A 20,945-nucleotide genomic window follows, 5' to 3' on the forward strand; every position below is an offset into this window, starting at 1 on the left:
GTCTTAACCCTTTTTTTAATGAACTATTTAGGTAACAATTGTCAATTAAAAAAATTAAATATCAATCGTATCGATTTAATTTTTCTAATTTAACCACTCGATTATATCAATGATTTAATTTAATTCAAAGCTGACAAATTTTGATCCCACTATATAAGGCCATAAGGACCTAACCTATTTTTTCAAACCAAAAATTGACCTAAGTTATAAATGAATCGAGTACAAGTTTATTCACTATTAAAAAATAGTCCCACATGGATTAGTGGATATAAAAATCTTGAATTTATTAGCTGGGAGAAAAGGTTTCCTACGTGATTAGTCATTTTAAGTTGACCCAGACTCAACCAAACCCGACCTATTGCCACCTCCAAATCTTAGTTTCATTGGCATTGACTTATTATGACCACTAATTAAAAGGGGCATTATATAGGTTTTCCCAATATGTCTTGGTAAGGAGAGTGTATCGGTTAATGTTATCAGATACGTATCAGACTGAGGCATCCGTAGCGGAAACCCGATACGGGCAACCCTCTAATCGAAAAATAAAGTTGAAACATGAAAAATAAGTATAAAAGGAGTAGACAACACCCGCCACGAGCAACCACTGCAGTAGACTGTTTCATCGAAATACTGCATTCCGGTCTAGGGTTTCTTCCTGAATCAAATACTCTTTTGGCTTTTTTTCTTCCAAGGTCTTTTCGGCAATGAGGTAAGAAGCTCCTGCTCCGATTTTCGTTCTTCCATATTTTCTATTTTTTCTCATTCGTCAGATCTTTCTAATCGAGTCGTTTCTTACTCGTGTTGCTTATAGGTTTTAAGGAATCAATGAAAATGGTTAAGAATGTATTTGTCGTTGTTATTGGTTGGACGGATGAGATGGAGTCCTCCCACGCAGGAAATGCTGCGTAAAATTGCCGCGAACTGCATCGTCGTACTCTATGTGTTGATTGTTCTCTAAGTTATTTTCTTTCTGGTTTTTAGTACCGGGAGGTTTTCTATGGACGTGCTTTCTTCATTTGTCAAGATCTGGTTCAGGTTTCTCCGAAGTTCCCAATCGCGAGTAAGAAAACCTGGGGTTTTACTTTTCGACAGTTTATTTTTCTTCCGAAATCTAACAGTTAACGTCCTCGTCCTTTGGAATGTGGAGTTGTGTCTGTCGTGTGGTTTTTAACTCGAACCATTTTGTTTTGTTTTGTTTCCTCTTCTTTTCTGCATTTTTAACTTGAAAGTAAAACAAACAGGAGGAAGTTAGTGTACTTCTCTGTAACTGTTGTCGTTCCAAAATTTCATCATATGAAAGACACATATCTAACACGTTTTCCCAGAAGAATTAGATTGCTTTTCTGGGAATTTTGTCAGGCACGAACTACATTATTTGTTGGTCAATTAGATGCAGGGTGACGAACTTCTTGTTTCTATAGCATACCAATGAAGTTGAGTTGCTAATACTAACGACTGCTTTATTTATTGATTTATTTATTATTTTCACAGTCGCCAACCGGAAGTCCTTTGGGCACAGCGGTCTGATAAAATTTACTTAACTGTTTCCTTGTTGGATGGGAAAGATGTATCTGTGAATAGTGAGCCTCATGGTCTGTTTACCTTCTCTGCCAAAGGGGCTGTTGGCTTCAGCCTGGAACTTTATGGAAGAATTGCACCTGAGGTAGTTATCTTTTTGGCTTCTTCATTAGTTATGGTGGTTGTTTTCTTCAGTACTAGAATTGTTTCTTTCTAGTACTTGCTCACTGTGCATAAAAAACATCTGACAGTTGGAGCTTTTTGTTACTGCTGCAGGGATGCAAAGTGAGTATTGGAATAAGAAGCGTTCTCTGTTCAATCAAGAAAGAGGAGAAAGGTTGGTGGAAGAGACTATTGAAATCAGAAGAGAAGCCTGCTCCATACATAAAGGTTGACTGGAACAGGTGGTGTGATGAAGAGGATGAAGGTAAAGTCTAACTCATGTTACGAACTTGTACTTTAGTTACTCTTGTAGTCTGTCTCTCAGTGATTCTATTGTAAACTGATACCAGCACAGAGTGGAACTTCAATACAGTTAAGCTGTGACACACCCGAATGAGACTTTTATAGGTTATTATGTATTTTAAACGAATCCTCTTAAACACTGCATTTTGGTGGTCCAAATATCTTTTGTTGATTCAGCTTGTAAAGACCAAGAACAAGGTTGCTGCAAGTTTGATGTCTCATTACTTTTTTTTGAATATCGAGTATGTACAAACATGCCTCCCTTATCTCCCGGTGAGACTTGAACGCAAGACCTTAAAACTAGATACCTTCCTATGTGACCATTGAGCCAAAGGCCCTAGTCATACGATGTCTCATTAGTTAATTAGGGTTCTGATATTTAAAAATTCTAGCTTTGGAATTTCCAGCCCCCTAAATTTGTCTATATGTTTTACTTTAAACAGAGGGTACCTAAAGTCAAAAGCTCACCTTTGATGGCATTATTTTTCCCTTCAACAGAGGACAAATGTGAAAGTGTTTTACTTAAACAGAGGGTACTTAAAGTCAAAAGCTCACCATAGATGACTTGTTTTTCCTTCCAACAGAGGACAAATGTGAAAGGAATTTCCAGAATACTGTATTATCTTGCCATGTGCGACCTTGCTTTGGATGTTGTGCAGTACGGTGAACAGTACATTGCTTTCTCAGCAGATTTTACATATTTATACTAAAAATTTAAGCGCGCAAGACTTTGGATTTTCTGTTGTCTTTCTTTTTCTAAAAGGAACTTCCTTGTGTGTGGTAGTTTTCTTCTTTCCAATAAAATTTTGTAACTTTTTAAAAATGACCTGGTATATCTATTTATGTCAAGCTGATCTTTGGTTTTCTTATTCATTTTTTCCATCTTTTTCTCATATCTCAATATTCTTTTGCAGTTGAAAATAGCTTTGGTGACAGTGAAGATGATCTGGTATTTTGAGACCCCTCGATCCTTCTCCTTACTCTATATGTTTCACTATCCTTTCAATGTGAAATGACCAAATCTTTTTTAAAATTGCAATCTCGCTTGTGCACAGAGTGGTGAGATTGATGAAAGCAGTGATGAAGAAGGGATGCTCTGTAAGTTAAACTAAAGCCTACATCCTGGAAATGTAAATAGAGTTAGATAATAATACTGTACTTTCTTAACTTGTTATGCTTGAAATTAGAATATGTAACTGATCCATTTCCGAAATCTGTTTTAGAAAAACTACTGGTGAAAGTTAAGACACTGGATAGATGAGACAATGACATATGAGGTGCACACAGAGTGCCCTGCCCTGACTAAGCTTTCATGTTTTTATTATAAAAAAAACAGCATGTCCATGATTTAATGAGAAAGAGCATCATTTGTACATTGCTTGTAGTCCTAGATTCAACTATGACAGCATTAGGTGGACTCAGCTTTGATTGAACTCAATTATGAAAAGTATAGCTTCACTTATTCTTCATTTGGCAAGTATAGTAACTGTTTTTTGTTTTCTTGTAGATCTTCCCGACTTGGAGAAAGCGGGAAGGCGCTAGAAAGTGCTTGCAAATGAGCAGAAGCTATGCACTTTAAAAAATCCTTTCCAGGTACTCTACCATATAATTTTATGAGCCATGCTTTTGTAGTACATCGCACTGTTGTTTTTCATCTATAATGTTAGCAGTCTACCTCAAGTTGCAGAAGCTGAAAGAAAAAATAACATACTGCCTTAAAACATATTGCATCTGTATCATCATCCTAAACTGGGAGTGGGAACAAGACTCTTGGTTCTTTCTTTAGTTGTGGAGTTCTTGATTGCTTATGATGTTATAATCTTGTAGGTATCATTGTTTCAGATCAGCTAATTGTACTGCTCTGTTTAGCTAAAAGGTTAACCTTTGCCTTCTGGTTTTAATAAATTCACCTTCAAAATAAAAATAAAAAAAATCTTCTTGCAATTCGGTACCCATGATCTTCTAGATTCTTGACAATGGCTCTGGTTTTTGGAGCCATGTATGGAGTATGATACTGACAATTAGATAGAACTCCTTGTTCAACACCCTGATATTCTATAAAAAAGGCTTTTGTTAACTAAGATCTAGTAACCATGGATTGTGCACAAATAACTCCTAAAAATGATTACCATTTAGATGCCTATGACTACGGCGATATTCTCTGTTGGTTACTAACAAACAGTGACTCGGGTAAATATGCCTGATGTTCGTTTTTATTAATATCCTGATCGGTATATTTAGCTTCTGATCATGCTTGAGGTAGAGCTTTTTTGCCAAAGTATGCAGCGCTTGCTTGATCCATTGTTCTGATAATTGGTGAGGCTTTGGTCTGGATGTTCTCCAGCCAACATTCCATACCATTTTCCTGCCTTTTCTCGTAATTTGTGGCAGGTTGAGGATGTGATGGTAGTAGATAGCTAATATGATTTCCATTGCTTAAGAAAGTCGATCTGAAAAAACTAAGATTAGTAATTATTATTTTTGAATTAAAGCCAGGAAGATCTAATAAAACTGAACTCCCTTCTGGGTTCCTTGTGACAACTTGAAATGACAATTGAGATTTTGCAAAAGTAATTTTTTTTTATTTTTTATGAAGATGTATTTTTATTAACAAGATTAAATTACAGAGGAGGGAGCAAATCCCTTACAACAAGATATTGTAGGAAAGCTCCCTCTTTCGCAAGTACATTTACTGCCGAATTTGTAGATATCGAAATGTGAGACCAAATACGTGAAAAAGAATATACAATATCCAAAATCTCCTGGAATATGTCCCACTACCTTCATGGGGGAGTAATATTGCGCTTGCACTAACCAATCATTACCTTGAAATCTCCTTCAATGTGGATAGATTCACTACATTTGTCTTTGCAAAAGCAACTCATTTGATGGTTAAATGAAAAACAGAGTATATATGTAGATAAATTTATCTATTTTAAAATAAATTTAAGAAGTGTATTATAAAATAAATATATATTTATATATACCATGTTGGATTGGGTTTTCTTTTACGCTCGGTTAGTGTTTTTTTTTTAAGAAATGTTGAAAATATGTTTTTAGTAGAAATACGTTTCTAAGACTATTAGTGTTTATCTTTCTTGAAACTTTTTTTAATTAAAAATTCGTATAAAGAAAATCATATAATTTTTTAGGTAAAACTTTTTTGTTAATATAAGAATTTTTTTTGAAAGAATATTTGACAATAGATTTTTTTTATGAAATGTGATATTTTTTAGATGTTTTAATACTTTTAGCACAAGATAAATTTTTATGGTAATTTTGTATTTAATATTTTATTTTACTAAAAATTTATCAGATAAGAGTGATAATGCATGAGATTTATTATTAATTTCTATTATTTCTTGAGAGAATACACTAACATGTCCGTTTGTTTTCCTTTAAAAATTTTAAAAAAAATTTATGTAATTTTATTCAAAGATTTTTCGAAAATGTGTATTTTTGGAAAAATATTTTCTAGTTTTTTTAGGATATAAATTTTCAACCATGGTCACTAATTATGCCTTAAAAAAATCTTAATTTCATGAGAAAAGGGACAGGTTGTTTGACTCATCACATGAAATAAAACAATCAGAACATTTTTTTTATTAAAATTTTTTATCAGTTTTATTGTGTTTATGTGCGAGAAGAAACAATCTTATATTAGAAATAAAATAAATTTATAAATAAAAATAAGGTAAAAATAGGAGATAAGCCTCTTGGTTTATTTTACTGTAATATAGAAATTCATTTAATTTTTTTTATATTTTAAATATTTTTAAAAATTAGAAAAAGTCAAAAGAAATTTTTTATCAGAAAAACTTTTTCCATCAAAGTGTTTTTTTTTGTGGCGGGTGAAGTTCACTTCGTACTGTTTACTATATATCCTCTTTGCACCGATATCCGGACACGATATCAGGCTATTTTTGGGAATCTTGCAAGAACTGATTGGGAAGTAGTTCGCTACACACTCTCGTCTGCTCTGACTCCGACGACCCTCAATGAGCTATGAATTTCCCTCCACCATCTGGCGAGACATCGGTACAGATCCGCATTTCTCATTTCTGTTCCTTACCGTCTCTTGCTAAGAGCTGGACCGTGCCGCCCATCTTTCTCAACCGAGAAACTTGAAATTTTAGGTGGGCACATCTTTGGAAATTATTGGGGAATTGCTTTCTCCTCCTAGGGTTCCTGTTGTTGGTCTCATGAGGCTGACACGCTCTTGATCTAACTCGTTCAGAAAATTTGTAAGACCTAGGAGGATGATTGAGCTCTGTAGCACTTGGATGGTGGTACCAATCTGGAAGGCGCCAATCTTCTTGGTGCAATTAGGTAGCAACAGCTGAAGCTGATTCAGTAATTTTTTGGAACAGGTTGTGTTTGGGACATAGAAATTGGATAAAAAAAATAACACAAAAGAGGAAATCGTGAGACCGTTGACCGACGGTGTTGTATCGTTGATATGTATCGGATTTTAGGCGGTTTCAGACGTAAAAAAATAGATGGGCCTGGCCTGCCATCTACTAAACCTTGGGTCGAGACCCATATTCCCAGAAGGCCTAGTCCGTGTTGCACCCTTCTCTAGAAAAGGGATAATACTAATTAATGGTGTCGACCTAAGAATCTTATCCGATTTCAAATCTCCCACCGACAAACTGCCACTTGTCATCACTCCGGAGGCCCGATCCCGAACTAAATATTATCACGGTCAAGCCTCCGCGTCCCGATCGCGGATCGGATACTTCGTCTGGAACTTTGCCCTTTTAAATTATCCAAAGTACCCTCACGTCCTCCAGTCCACGTCGCCAAATACCCGAAGGGCTCTGTAGGCATTTCTAGTCTTGTAATCCCGCCTATATTAACCTGCGGTTGGCTACATCCGTTTCAGAGATTAAGCGAGGAGAGATATTTCGAACAGATCTGATCATGGCGGGCATCATTCAGAAGATCGGGGAGAAGCTCCACGGAGACAAGAACAAGGAGGAGGAGAAGCAGAAGCACGGCGAAGGCGATCGCAGGCACGGCGAAGGCGATCACAAGCACGTCGAAGGCGATCACAAGGAAGGATTTGCGGACAAGTTGAAGGAAAAGCTCCACCCCGGAGAGCATCAAGACAAGGAGAAGAAGAAGAAGAAGGAGAAAAAGAAGAAGGAGCATGGAGACAAGCACGGTGGAGATAGCAGCAGCAGCGACAGTGATTAGTCCTCACTGGTCGGAATGGCATCGAAGGTGAGGATCAAGCGATAACGTCAATTCTGATCTTTCTCGTTTCCTCTTTTTTCTTTTTCTAGTGGTGGATTTGTAGTTCCGTGGTTATTTCTTTTAATTTCTGTTACTGTCATGTTTGCAATTAAGAGTAGAAAACTGTATTAGCCTAGCTTCTCTTTAGATCCCTAAACGTGAAGATCCTTTATTTTATAGACTGTTCTGATTTTCTTCGTGTTTTATTTTGCTCGTTGTGCTAATTTGTGTTTTATTCTGTTCTTGTAGTCTTTCTTTTCTTTTCCTTTTTAATTCTATTTTGTTTCTGCTCATGTTTGGATTATATCTGTGTCAAAGGTGAGGCACTGTTTGCTTACCAAACTGAGTACTTTCCTCTCGCCTGTCTGATTGATTGTAGGGACTGGGTGCCAGTGTCTGGTGGTGAAGCGAGAGAACCCGAAGGAAGCTGTTTAGTTTAATGTTGTGTGTAAACCAATAAGTTCTCTGTAATCTGAACCCTTTTATGATGGTTAGTTTCCGTAATATATGTCTTACTTTAATCCTTGTTCTTGTTTTCGGCTTGCAGATTCTGAATCCTTGCTCCAAATTGAATTAAAACAAACGATTCATCTAATCTAATTGGCTGCTGAGAAGCAGATCGCCCAGATTCTTTTTTCGTTTTTTTCGTTTGCTCTGATTAAACAGAGGAAGCTCGAATTAAACTGAGTGGACAGGGTATTGTTTCTGGATTGGGCAGAATGCCGGAAACGGTGAACTCGGTTCATATGTTTTACCATGGAAAGTTTTCGTATTCTCTTCCCATATCCGTATCTTCTAGCAAAAGGCTATAAAGACTACCCCGTGTTTACAGCTCAAAAATTATTACAGAGCTTTAACACTCATCAATGGCGGGCGTTAAAGGTGTCAGGGCGATGGGGTTGGTTGTTGAAAAACTTTACTCCCCCAACAATCCACCTATCCCACAAAAGAGAGGGAGTTGATAATCCAGCCCCTGCATTCCGGCCTAAATTTGTGCTAATAAAAAGTTATGCGAAAAATGGTTCAGAAAAACCTTACCCCATAAAAAAGAAGCCCACCCTCTTGTCAGCCCATAAGCCATCCCTACCCATTAATAGACTCATAAAAACCACTCCATTACTTATGGTATCAAAGTAGACTAGCTTTAAAATGGGCTTTTGTTTATTCCACATTGGGGGCTTCACATTGGATCAGATTTGGGATAAGTTTTTGAAAGACTGGACCCGTTTCACAAACTTATCCATGTATAAGTCTCTATACATTTTATTCGATATCAATTCAAACCAATTTTATGTCCATCTGTGTTAAAGTAATTCAATTTTGTAACTTAAAATGGGCTTCCACATAGTCCAAATGCATATAAAAAAACAAACATTTAGCATCTATTTCACCAAAAACTTGTAGATCCATTGAGTTAAAATGTGCAAAATCTGGCATCACCATCTAAGGATCTCAAAACATACAATAAACAGCTTGTCTCTAGTGAAAGAAACGAGGCCGCTTGGATTCACAATCCTGTTACAAATGGGCGATTGCTACAAAGTACTTCAGCCACGACCATAAAACGTTTCACGTCAGCATAAGATGGCAATCAGGCTGTTCAGTCAAATCGAGGGATCTGATCACTATCTCAAACAGACATTTATATAAGCAATTTAACTTTACATAAAAGTTAAAGTTTCTTACTTTCATGGCGATCTGTCCGCTTTTGGTAGTTTTCGACTTCCAGGGATTAATGAAATCTCTACCTACTGCAACTGCAGGTCAAGACAACCACTGGGACAGAAAGTTTGGCTCTTCTTTGGCGTAACTCAGTTGAAATGACGATTGTTAGGTGAAATCTCATAAGGGGATGTTTGCCTGTTCTTGCTTCTTCTCGGAATTTTCTCCATATATTCTCCACCGTTATACTGATTTGATTCTGATCAATCTTGCCCAATAAGCTTTTACCTTTTGATCAGATTTGATTGAATCAGAAGCTTATTTCAGTTTATATCAGGAGAGAGACCACTGGTAAAAAAGCCTAAAGGAGAGGACACCTTTCTGTGTCTTGCTTTTTGCCTGGTTCTCACTTTGATTTTGTGCCCTCTTCACCATGTCAACATGTAACGACAAATGCAGAGAAATACTGCTTTTAGAAAGGAAATGTCTTAAACATGACAAATGGAAAACCCAATCAGCTACAACTGAATCCTACCTTGCTTTGAAAAACCAGAGCTTCAAAACTTGATACAAACCAACATATAAGTTAAAAAGAGGCAACTGAAAGATCACAAGGATGTATTTAAAATATAAAGGAACTAAATCAAATGATTCCAAAGCAGAGATATAGAAAGGCATTGTGGAAATCGAAATATGTTTTAAGTTTCAATCCTTCCAGCCTCCAGTCACCTACAATCTTGTAATGCTACCTCAATTAATCAGAGCTGTGTCTGCCAAAAACAAAGATGCCTAGCATATTCTTCTCTAAAGCTTCCACAAAAATCTGAAAATATATGCAAATGATTCATTCTACTAAGATAGTCATTAAAAACAACTTGTTGGTTGTAACAGTTTACTCTTTCAATGACATGGCTGCTATATATTTAACAGGAAACGCATCTTTCAAGTTTCAGCCTGGACAGTTGGGAGGCATATAACTAGAAGTTCCCATTAAATAAACGACTGGAGAAGCACCTTCTTGCATGGAATTTACGAAACTGAAAAGCTCCAACTGGCAAAGAGCAGTAAATCTAAGCAAACTCCAAAACCAAAACGTAAGAAAAAACTAAAGGACTAAATCAATCTGCTTTTGTTTAGTACTAAACATTATTTTATGTAAACACAGTTGAGGGTGACACCATTGACGCTGTCTGCAAACAAGAAAGATTTTCTTTATTCACTAGTAGTTAACCAATGAGAAATAATCAAAAAATAAATCTGTTCATATCACAGTAGGTTTCAGAGAGATATAAGAATAAGAAATGACGGTAGTCAATCAGACCACTGCCAGCAAAAACTGAATTGACAACATAAAACAGACTCCAGCAGGCCGCATTCTTGAATCCAGTCTCCACCGGAATCCGACTTCTGTAACAAATTAGTACTTCATATGAGAGTTATATGACTCAGATCAACTCAGCTTCAATGAAATTCAGGTGAGGTTGCTCAGGTCTGATAGAGAAGAACAAAAAGGATTGAGTCCCATCAGTGGATGCGACCCCTCCCATATCCCAGTCAAACCAATCGAGTTAACTCTGTGAATCATTTAACCATTCGTCAGATTGTCTTCTCCATCTCAAGATACTCTAATTGAACAGCCTGTAGAATAGTTCTGAGATGTTATTATTTGTTTGAACGGTAAAAATGTCTCAAGCAATAGCCAGAGCTTTTTCATATGTTATGCACAAATGGTTTAACAATTAATTGTTTATAAGACATGAGAGGGGACATTCCCAACATAAGACTCCAAGAAATCTATTCAATTCTATTCCATTTGATTGCCCCATAGCAGAGAGAGTTTTTAGGGAGGGGAATTTGTAGTCCGGACACGCGATAGAACAAGTCATCTTAGTTTTTAACACCACCATGTGGCGTCCTTTGATTAGAGGCCGGCGCTCTCTTCTCCTCTTAAGCAACAACAACATCCCCTCTCTGGTTCACTTCCTCTACCTCTTTTCCTCCTCTTCCATGGATGAATTTTGAGTTCTCCTAAACTCAAAATTCCATCAAGTCAGAAGGAAGGAACAGAAGGAGTCCTGCTATTCACAATCGAGGAAACAACCCAGGAAAAGCTAAGAAAAGCGGCTTCACAGGAAGAAGGGACTAAGAGAAGCTGAAGAGTCAACTATCACTTACAGAAACTTCTTCAAGTTTTGTTCTCCGATCCGTTCGAGTTGCAGAGAGGGAAGTGACATGGATAGACTGATAAAACTGGAGCCGTCCAACGTGGTGGCAATCCGGGTCGAACCGGGTCAGAAATGTTACGGAGAGCTCACCCTCCGAAACGTTATGTACACCATGCCGGTGGCCTTTCGTCTGCAAGCCATAAACAAGGCGCGTTACTCAGTCCGCCCTCAGTCGGGAATAATCTCGCCTTTATGTACACTAACAGTGGAGATCACCTACCTCATGCCGCCGGGTTCGACTGTTCCGGACTCGGGTCCTCACTCGGACGACTCCTTCCTTCTCCACAGCGTGGTCCTTCCTGGAGCTGCTGTGAAGGAACCTTCCTCCACCTTCGACTCCGTCCCCAACGACTGGTTCACCACCAAGAAGAAGCAAGTTTTCATCGACAGTGGGATAAAGATAATCTTCGTGGGCTCCCCTATCCTGGCTGAGCTGGTGGCGCAAGGCGCGATGGATCAAGTCCGGGAAGTTCTGGAACGGAGTGACTCGTCGTGGAGACCGGCCGACTCGGTCAACTCAACCGGTCAGACTCTGCTCCACATCGCAACCGCTCGCGGCCGAGCCGATCTGGTCCAGCTCCTGCTGGAATTCGAACCGAACGTGGAGGCGCGAAACCGAGCAGGGCGGTCGCCGCTCGAAGCGGCGGCGTCGGCCGGAGAAGCTCTCATCGCGGAGCTCCTACTGGCACGACGAGTGTCAACCGAAAGGGCGCCTTCGTCTCCATGGGCCGCACTTCACTTCGCCGCCGGTGGAGGTCATTTGGAGGTGATGCGGCTGCTGCTGCTCAAGGGAGCCAACGTCAACGCTCAGACGAACGACGGCCGAACGGCCCTTCATCTTGCGGCCGAGGAGCGCCGTCGCGATTGCGCGCGGCTGCTCCTCGCAAGCGGGGCATGGACAGACGTCCGTGATTCGACCAGCGGCAACACGCCTCTTCATGTGGCTGCCGCCGGCGGCGATGAGCAGATGGTGAAGCTCTTGCTGCAGAAGGGCGCGAACAAAGACGTCCGCAGCCGAATCGGCAAGTCGGCCTACGATCTCGCCGCTGAATCCGGCCACAGTCGCCTGTACGACGTGCTCCGCCTCGGAGACAGCCTCTGCGTCGCAGCAAGAAAGGGCGAACTCAGGGCAGTGCAGCGGCTATTAGACACCGGTGCGTCAGCGAACGGCCAAGACCAGCACGGGTGGACTCCGCTCCACCGCGCCTGTTTCAAAGGACGGATCGACGTGGTGCGCGCTCTACTGGAAAAAGGCGTGGATCTGGACACCAGAGACGATGAAGGCTACACGCCGCTGCACTGCGCGGTGGAAGCCGGCCAGGCAGAGGTGGCCGAGCTTCTGATGAAAAGAGGATCCGACGTAAACGCCCGCACCAACAAAGGAATCACCGCCGTACACATCGCCGATACATTACACTTCTCAGGTATTGCGAGGATACTGACACAGGGCGGCGCGACCAGAGAGGGCTCCCGCTGGGTCACTCCGCCGTCGACTTTTCAGGACGGAGACGTAGACCTCAAGAAGAAGAAGAAGAAGGTAATCATCAAGAGAGGTGGCGTACGGCGGAGTAGCATCGACGGAACGTTTCCTTTGGCATGCTCAAGTTAGCCATTAAATAGCAGAGATGAATTTTGCAGGAAAGGCTGATCACATTCATTCTTTGATGCAGTTGTGAATTACCTGTACTGAATCCACTACCAGCACGTAGCTCTGCGGTGGTTTTTTCTAAACATAGATGCATATAGACTGTGATGTAATCCACAAGTTTTCTGTATCAATCTCCGAGTAGTTTCATTTCAGATTTGCATTTTGTTTCAATCAATGCACAAAAACTTCTGGTTGGGTTTTAGCGACTAGATCGACCCAAAAACCTTAACTTCAATTTTCTACTTTCACCCTGCGACTTGGGGACAGGCAAAAAAAAATCCACCCCAAATCAAACCTGAACCCACCAACTGATTTAGTTTTGAAAAATTTCTAATTTTAAAGAAAATATTTGAAAAAATAAAATATTTATATAAATAAAATAAAATACTGATTATTTAAAAATTTCATATTATGTTAAAATATAATTTTATGTATACTTTAAAATAATTACATTGTAATAAAATTATACTATATTACAAATTTTCTATCGCTCCTTTTACACCGTTATATTTGGTAGAGAGCTTGACTTGCGTCGACTAGAATGACCCTAATGCAATATTAAAAATAACAAGCATGGATTTAAAGGGACTATTTCTAGCATTCAAAAGTGTGTTTATTTAGTTTTCTTTTTGAAAAATTAAAACTCGTCTCTTAAAGAGGAGGAAACCTTTTTTTTTTTGGGGGTAAAACCACAAACAAAGCTTATTTAAATAGGAGGTTTTTTTAGGACTAGGAAATAAAAATACTTATTTGACAAAAATACCTTGTGATATTACAAAAATTCTACACATGTATGTAAATGATTTACATAGTATAAAATAGACTTGTAACATAAGCTCATTCAAGTGATGTACTATCCACCTAACAAATTGTACACTTGATAAGCCGATTTTTAGTAGCTCTTCGAGTTGTTGGATATAGTATCTTTAAATGGGCCCAAGACTCAACACTTTGGAGTCCGTTTTGGCAAGGGCCCTAGCAAATCACAATATCGTACGTGAAGGAGCACATCGATTGGCTTTGGATGGAGACAGAATCGAACCCGCCCATGTTCAACTTCAAATCCATGTCGTCCATCCCACACGGTGTACAACTAAGTGATTGCTGAGGGCGTTCTCTCCATATCAATCTCATCTCCCACTTTTCTTTTCTTTTCTCTCAAGTTTCCTCTGAACCTCCGCTCTGCTCCTCTCCCCTAAAATTCTACACCTCTTTCTCGATTTAAGCCCCACGCTTTGGGTTGGGATTTTTGGATTATCAAGATTCGGTAAACTGTTGGTTGTTTTATTGTTTGCTTATTTCTTTTTCTTCGGTGGGAACCCTACCTTGTGCTATTCGGCCTGTAATTGTTTTTATTACCTTTTGTAAATGGCAACTGAGCTAAAGCCAATGACGAGTGAGGCTATTGCTCTTATGGAGAAGAAGATGAACATGACTTTAGGTATGATTCTAGTGTTTAGTGTTTAGGGTAGAGCTGGGCTAAGTTCAGGGTTTAGGGTTTAATATCGTTGATTTGCTTCTTCTTTATAGATGAAACTAACAAGGAATCGAAGAAACCTTCGACTGAGTCGAGAAATTCGCTGGTTGCTGTAAGTAGTCTCTTTTCGTGAATTTTGAAAATATTATTGGTTTACTTTAATCGATGGCTTAGTTGCTAATACATACTAATCCATACAGAAAGAAAACCGTGCTTCTTTTAATGGGAACGCTGCAAAGGTGCAGCAATTCGTGCACTCAGAAGCATATCTGAGACAAGTATCTTGAGTTCTTCCTCTCAAATTATCTAACAAAATAACAACTAATTTAACGTGAAACATTTGGAATCTGCTATTATGGCCATGGGTTAAGTATTTGGCTTTTCGCTACCTACCAGGCGGTCTTTTGGGTAGTCTTGGCTAGGTGCATAACATTTGGTATTAGAGCCACCATTTACGTTACGAGTTCAAATCCCGGAGGGGGACCTAGTGGTCTCGCTAAAGTGGGCCGCCGTGACGTCGTCTCGTAACAGAGGATTTTGTTGAGCGTCAGCTCTTAAGAGCTTGAGGGCAAACTCTTTCTCCAAGGGGTGTGTGATGTTATGGTCCGTGGTTAAACACTTGGTTTTCCACTATCTACCAAAAACAGTCAAAAACAAGAAGAAGGGAAAAAAGTAGGAACCATACCTGAAACAATAGGATCAGAACAACAAGCACAACACCAAGAGCCATGGAACTGCTATAATAAATTGCACCCAATGACTGACAATTGGAGCTAGTAGTAGCAAAACAAATCCAAAATCGAGGCAAATAATACGCCATTGTTGAAACTCTGGAATTCAAAAGAAACTCCAACATTAGTTAGGAAAGAAAACAAAAACAAAAGTTAAAAGAACCAGAAGGTCTATTACAGGAACTGTGAGTATTCTTGACAAAGAGTGAAAGAAAATATTGTAAACATACTGAAAGAGAGAAATTTTTTAAGAATTGTTAATATGCAAATGTAGAAATATTTGAAACAAAAATGCAAATATAGAAACCACAACATGGACCTCAAGATCATCAACATAACCTTTTTGAACAGAAATCGTAACGGAACCAAATTCTCCATCCATGAATCTGACATCAACATATCTATCCTTGTAAGGTGACATAATACTTCTCCATTGCCCTTTCTGTATGGCCTTCCACTCATCATTTGCACACTGACATAAGCCAAGAGAAATATTCCTGCAAAATTCCCCCACCTTTTTTCTGCCAGTTGGCAATAACTTCATTCCCTGTATGAGAATGAGGAAATAAAGAGTTTATGAGAACTTTAAACAGCACTATGTCATGGTCCACATAGCACAATAACTGTTTTTTAACGTTGAGAGAAATAACAGATAAGAATCAGTTATATGCACAGAAAATATAAAGGAAAAGGAAAATAAAAAAGTAAGCATTCACAATCAACAAAATAAACAAGTTCAATATTATTTTACAATGAAGCTTAAAATTTATTGATAAGAGAAGCCCCAACCAGCAAAGAGGACTAACAGCTAACAGAAGACAATAAACAAAAACCAAAGAAAACAAAAAGAATACATCCATCAGACAAGCAAAAAGTAAACTATGACAAAAAATGCATCCAATACACGAGCATTAAAAAAATAAAAAAGCCAGAGGAGTGGAATCCACACACAACAAGGCATTGTCGGGGATCCCATCAATCATGAAGGAGTCAGCCAATGAATTGAGTATTGACCCCTCTCAGAATATGCCTAACAGTCACCACAAGATAATCAGTACAGTTCATAATCTCATTGAAGTATTGAAGGAGATACCGTGGTGCAGTAGAGTAGCGAGAAATGAAACTGATGACATACAAAGAATCCCCCTCCACCATTAATGGCTCAGATAACAGAGAACCATAACACTTAAAACCCTCAAGGCAAGATCTCAACTCAGCCTCAGACAAATCAGCATGTCTAAAGGGAGCACAATAGATGTGCATAATCCTACTACTGCTATTGCAGATCACCACCCCCACCAACAGGCTCGAGGTTTCCCTTTTTCTTTTTTTTTCTTTTTTATTTGAAATGTTGTAAGCTTTTGTTGAGCTTGAGAAATAAGCAGATTACTAGGAACTCAACATTCTATAAAAGAAAGAAGTTTCTGGATATAAGGAATGGTTGAGAAACACCCTCATTACCAAAGACGTCAACCATGTAATTTGCAGCCCTAAATGTGCTGCCACAAAAGAACAAAGATCATGCATAAATCCATGATTTCTTAGTAAATATATCCTAGACACCAAGGGGGCTCATCCGACTAATCACTACAGAAGAATCCCTTCAAGAATTAATAGAGCTGAGAATTTTTCAAAATACAGTTTGCAACCTCGCCTTAGAATGCCAATTTCAGCTTCGGCAGACTCCTTCCAGCCAATGGGCTAGAAAATGTAAACCAAACTGTGTTCCCCGCATCTATTATGACCCTACCAATCCCAGCCCAACTCAGGTTACCCAAGGAGATTCGATCAAAATTTGATTTAAGGCACCCTCAGGGAGGGAAAATCCAGAGCTTCCCTTTTGAACTCCCTACAAAACCTAACTTGATCCAACCATCAAGAGGAACAGACAACTAGTGGGCTCCCATCATGAGTATAGCTAATAGTTGTTTCAGATTCTTCAGTAAATTGGTGTTTCCTGACAGCATTTTGCTGTGGGTAACACCATCCCTTTTGTATACCCAGGCTTTAAGTTCTCTTAATCTAGCACCCTAAAACATACTATTTGATTGTTTACCCTAAGGTTCACCACTTTTCCCCAAAAAATAAACTAACAACAACAACACAATAATGCTAATAATAGTAGAAATACAATAATAGATAAAAGTCAATATCCTTATGCTTAACATGAATGTCCTTTTATCAGAAAGAAGAAGAAGAAAATGAGAAGTTTAAAAGAAGGGGAAAGCCCCAGAAGGCAAAAATGAAACACCAAAACTCTAAATTGGTGGAATAATTCCAGCAGATAATCTCAAAATATACGTCCAGAAAAAACATATAAATAATTCAAAAGAAACTAAGAGAGTTTTAATTATGTTAAACTTGGGTTAGGTCCATTCCAAAATAACTAGCCGAACTTACAAGAGTTTTTTCAACTAACAACAACAGGGATTTTTTCACTTCAAAATTTCAATACTATATTAGCTCCAACTTGTCCATGGATGAGTCAACTGCCAGTACTTGGGAGATAGTACCTCATGTATGTTGTGAAGATGATTTTATATCAGCAATTAAATTAAGGATGGCATGAATAGGAAAGAAGGAACATGAGTCAGGCCTTAGAATCTAAAAGTTTCAAATTATCAATCTAAAAATGAGTATATGAGCTAAAACTACACATGGAACAAATTCAATATAACTTAATGACTTGCCAAAAGCTGTACGACAAGGATTCTTTCTGCTTTCTAGATTCTACAAATAAAATCAACCACACATCCAGAAGAACATTACTCGTTAATAAATGTGTGGTAGCTTAATAGGAGATTGCAGTAAGCATGAAGGCAAAATTTTACAATATGGACATTACAGAAGCCATGCTTTCTGAGGTACAACTCAGAGAATGAAGAAGCAAGATTTGCATGAGACAAAGGGAGAATGTAGATACTGATACATGTCAAAAATAGAAAAAGCAGCACTGAAATTAAATACATCCCTCCAAAATTTTATAAATACATGGGTTAATAAAAGTGCTATCCGATATGTTTTAGCATGTTTGAGTTTTTTACGGAAGACAGATAATGTTTGATAAGAAGTGTTTATTATTGACAGTTATGGAAGCAATAAGAAATAAAGGACCCAAATTTACATGGACAGAAATGGCGAAGAATACTTGAAGAATGGTAAAATAGCTATAAAGCATTCTAGGCATAGGATTGGAACATTGTGTAGCAGAGCCCACATAGTTGGGATAAGTCTTTGATTAAAAGTAGAACAGGAAATGGTATATGTAAATGGCAATGACTCACGGTATTATTTCAAATCTAATTTTGGAACCATGTCAATGAAGGAAGCCATTATTAGAAAGTACATGGTATCCACTTTGTATCCTTGAATCAGTCTATGAGATGATTAATGGATTTTGATTAAGAAGTCAAGAAATCTTATTTTTGGGGAAATAATCTGTAAATCAGGTCCCCCTGTAATCACTCATTGTAAAATTTCTTATCTTCCCTATTCCAAAGTTTTCTGCCAAAAAAAGAGGAAATCAGGAATTCTTTTGTTGTTTTATAATTTATGAAAAAAAAAACAAAAGAAACCATCAAAATGTTGTTGCTTCCATACAGAAAGGCATTATGGAGGATAAATACAGAGCCCATATACTAAAACTATTCTTTGCCATTTCTAATGAGAAAATGCCAGAGACAATTTATAAGACAGCAGATTCCAAGCACCATGGATTAATTTCAGGGGGCAGTGACTAGAAAAGAAATATCAAAAAGAGCATTTAAAGGTCAACAACCAAAAATAAGAAGGGAAAAAAGTAGGAACCATACCTGAAACAATAGGATCAGAACCACAAGCACAACGCCAAGAGCCATGGAACTGCTACAGTAAAATGGCACCCAATGACTTACAATTGGAGCTAGTAGTAACAAAACAAACCCAAAACCGAAGCAAATAATACGCCATTGTTGAAACTCTGGAATTCAAAATAAACTCCAACACTAGTTAGGAAAGAAAACAAAAACAAAAGTTAGAAGCACCAGAAGGTCTATTACAGGAACTGTAAGTATTCTTGACAAAGAGTGAAAGAAAGATTGTAAACATACTAAAAGAGAGAAAATTCTTAAGAATTATTAATATGCAAATGTAGAAACATTTAAAACAAAAATGCAAATATAGAAACCACAGCATGGACCTCAAGATCATCAACATAACCTTCTTGAAGAGAAATCGTAACGGAACCAGATGCTCCATCCGTGAATCTGACATCAACATATCTATCATCGTCAGGTGACATAATACTGCTCCATTGCCCCTTCTGTATGGCCTTCCACTCATCATTTGCACACTGACATAAGCCAAGAGAAGTATTCCTGCAAAATTCCCCCACATTCAATTACAGATACCTAAAAAATGGTATTAGTAGAGTACATAAAACCAATTCAAGATTATTTACTTACTTATGGAAGCAAACTGCAATTTTACTATGTAACCTGCTAGGTATTATTGCTGATGGTTCCAGTGTAACTCGAAATGAATTAGAAAATCTGTCTACTTTTAGCGCGGACAACCCAACAACTTGTATACGCTCGCATGATATAATATCTTTGGCGTTGTTTGCAGATGATTGTTCAAAATGAGGCAGCGGGTGCATGACTTGAAATTAACTCGAGGATAGTTTTTCCTTCATTTGTTGCATTCTCATTTGCAAAGTTTTAATAAATCAGGTTAACACTCTCTTTGTTAGGCATTAGGCAATTGTATTATCTGTTCTAAACATGAGGTTGGTTGCATATGTTTCTTTTTAGTTGATTCCAACTGAAAACCTGAAATCTTAAACCAGGAAATGGAGCTCACTAATTTCAGGAAGTTTTACTATGGTTTCAGCGTTGCCTCTCTTTTTGAGTGAAGCTGCAAGAGAAGAACGGGAGAATTACCCTTTTTTCTATTTCTAAAAATATTTTAATTACACTTTACGGATCTTACCCTTTACAAGAGAAAAATACTTACTACACAGACGGGTAAAGAGAGGCGAAAGAATGTGTTTTTTCGTTGACAGGGATAACAAACTAGAAAAGGAGCCAGGAAAACCCTAAATCCCTATCATTCTATTTTTTTATTTTTAAAGGAGCTCACAATATTACCCATTTTATTATTATACCCCTTTATGTATAAGCTTTACATATGTAGGAATGTTTTATTAGTATATAATTTATTAAAAAATATGGAAATGGGTATTTTTTTTACTCTGGTATCCAAATAATTCGATTAATATTTTATAACTCTTATCAATTCCCACATAAATGTAATGAAATTTCATCTCCTAAATAGTTGATGAATTGGTTTAAAATATTCTATAATCAAAGATATTTGCTACATCTTTAGTTAAGATATTTAGATTTATTATATTTTATATATTTTTATGATTTTAAGTATAATATAATTATTTATTTAGTGGGTAATGAGAACTTGGATTGTGGCCTATTTGAGGGGGTTTTTTAGGGGTGGGCATGGGTTAGGTCGGGGAGTTTACCAAAACCCGTTCCTCGATCCTTAACCCCAAAATTTGATCCCATACAAAAACCCTATTCATCAAGCTTGAACAAGAGCTGATCATCATCCTTGTAACCCTTGTCCCAACCTCGTCCCTATAAACCCGATCAGTTCCTGCCCCTTCCTCGTAAAACCCAACCCGTCTCAAGTCCGTTTTATATATTTGTCTCATATGTAGGTCGGGTTTTTTTTCCCGCCCCATCCTCGACCCACAAAGTAAAATTAAAAACCCAAACCCGGGTTTTTCAGGTTTGGTCAAGTCAGGTTCCCCATGAAACCCGACATGATGCTCACCCTCAGGCTTTTTAGTGGGAGGTTTTGAGTTCTTGTTTCCGTAGGTTTGGAGGGCAAGTATAACCCAATGTGATGAATCTACACCTAATAAAAAAAGTAGTAAAATGGATGATAAACTGACTTTCAATTGTTGGTAAATGAAACAAATAAGA

The 20,945-nt window shown here is 38.0% G+C and overlaps 3 protein-coding genes across 4 annotated transcripts; all 3 read left to right on the forward strand.

The window, feature by feature from the left end:
- The first annotated feature begins 616 nt into the window (after window positions 1–616).
- Window positions 617–3,768, forward strand: LOC137948576 (co-chaperone protein p23-2). Of its 2 annotated transcripts, XR_011111633.1 has the most exons (7): window positions 617–709; window positions 1,492–1,663; window positions 1,795–1,945; window positions 2,898–2,932; window positions 3,039–3,081; window positions 3,207–3,260; window positions 3,491–3,768. XR_011111633.1 is itself a non-coding variant. In XM_068794665.1 (6 exons), exons 1-6 carry the CDS (start codon window positions 705–707, stop codon window positions 3,523–3,525), a joined length of 441 nt encoding a protein of 146 aa, XP_068650766.1. In that variant the 5' UTR covers window positions 617–704; the 3' UTR covers window positions 3,526–3,768. The 2 variants fall into 2 exon arrangements, 1 of the variants encoding a protein (XP_068650766.1); XM_068794665.1 differs by lacking the exon at window positions 3,207–3,260.
- Window positions 3,769–6,812: 3,044 nt separating this feature from the next.
- Window positions 6,813–7,746, forward strand: LOC137948501 (protein SRC1-like). The gene is made up of 2 exons (XM_068794585.1): window positions 6,813–7,209; window positions 7,601–7,746. The coding sequence occupies exon 1, from the start codon at window positions 6,907–6,909 to the stop codon at window positions 7,180–7,182; it is 276 nt and encodes a 91-aa protein (XP_068650686.1). The 5' UTR covers window positions 6,813–6,906; the 3' UTR covers window positions 7,183–7,209; window positions 7,601–7,746.
- A 3,339-nt stretch (window positions 7,747–11,085) lies between these two features.
- LOC137948398 (protein VAPYRIN-like) lies at window positions 11,086–12,717 on the forward strand. Its single transcript, XM_068794482.1, has one exon. The coding sequence runs from the start codon at window positions 11,116–11,118 to the stop codon at window positions 12,715–12,717; it is 1,602 nt and encodes a 533-aa protein (XP_068650583.1). The 5' UTR covers window positions 11,086–11,115.
- The last annotated feature ends 8,228 nt before the right edge of the window (window positions 12,718–20,945 follow it).

This window comes from Aristolochia californica, unplaced genomic scaffold (assembly GCF_029961685.1).
Source record: "Aristolochia californica isolate CCGP_79_NKW_82.1479 unplaced genomic scaffold, dmAriCali1.0.hap1 SCAF_13, whole genome shotgun sequence".
Classification (NCBI taxonomy): Eukaryota; Viridiplantae; Streptophyta; class Magnoliopsida; order Piperales; family Aristolochiaceae; genus Aristolochia; species Aristolochia californica.

Excerpts from the sequence above, each read along its gene's own strand:
- LOC137948501 (XM_068794585.1), top strand. The coding sequence starts at position 6,907 with ATGGCGGGCATCATTCAGAAGATCGGGGAGAAGCTCCACGGAGACAAG.
- LOC137948576 (XM_068794665.1), top strand. Across the intron at positions 2,933-3,038 it reads GTGACAGTGAAGATGATCTG|AGTGGTGAGATTGATGAAAG; the intron begins GTATTTTGAGAC and ends GCTTGTGCACAG. Across the intron at positions 3,082-3,490 it reads TGATGAAGAAGGGATGCTCT|ATCTTCCCGACTTGGAGAAA; the intron begins GTAAGTTAAACT and ends GTTTTCTTGTAG.
- LOC137948398 (XM_068794482.1), top strand. The coding sequence starts at position 11,116 with ATGGATAGACTGATAAAACTGGAGCCGTCCAACGTGGTGGCAATCCGG.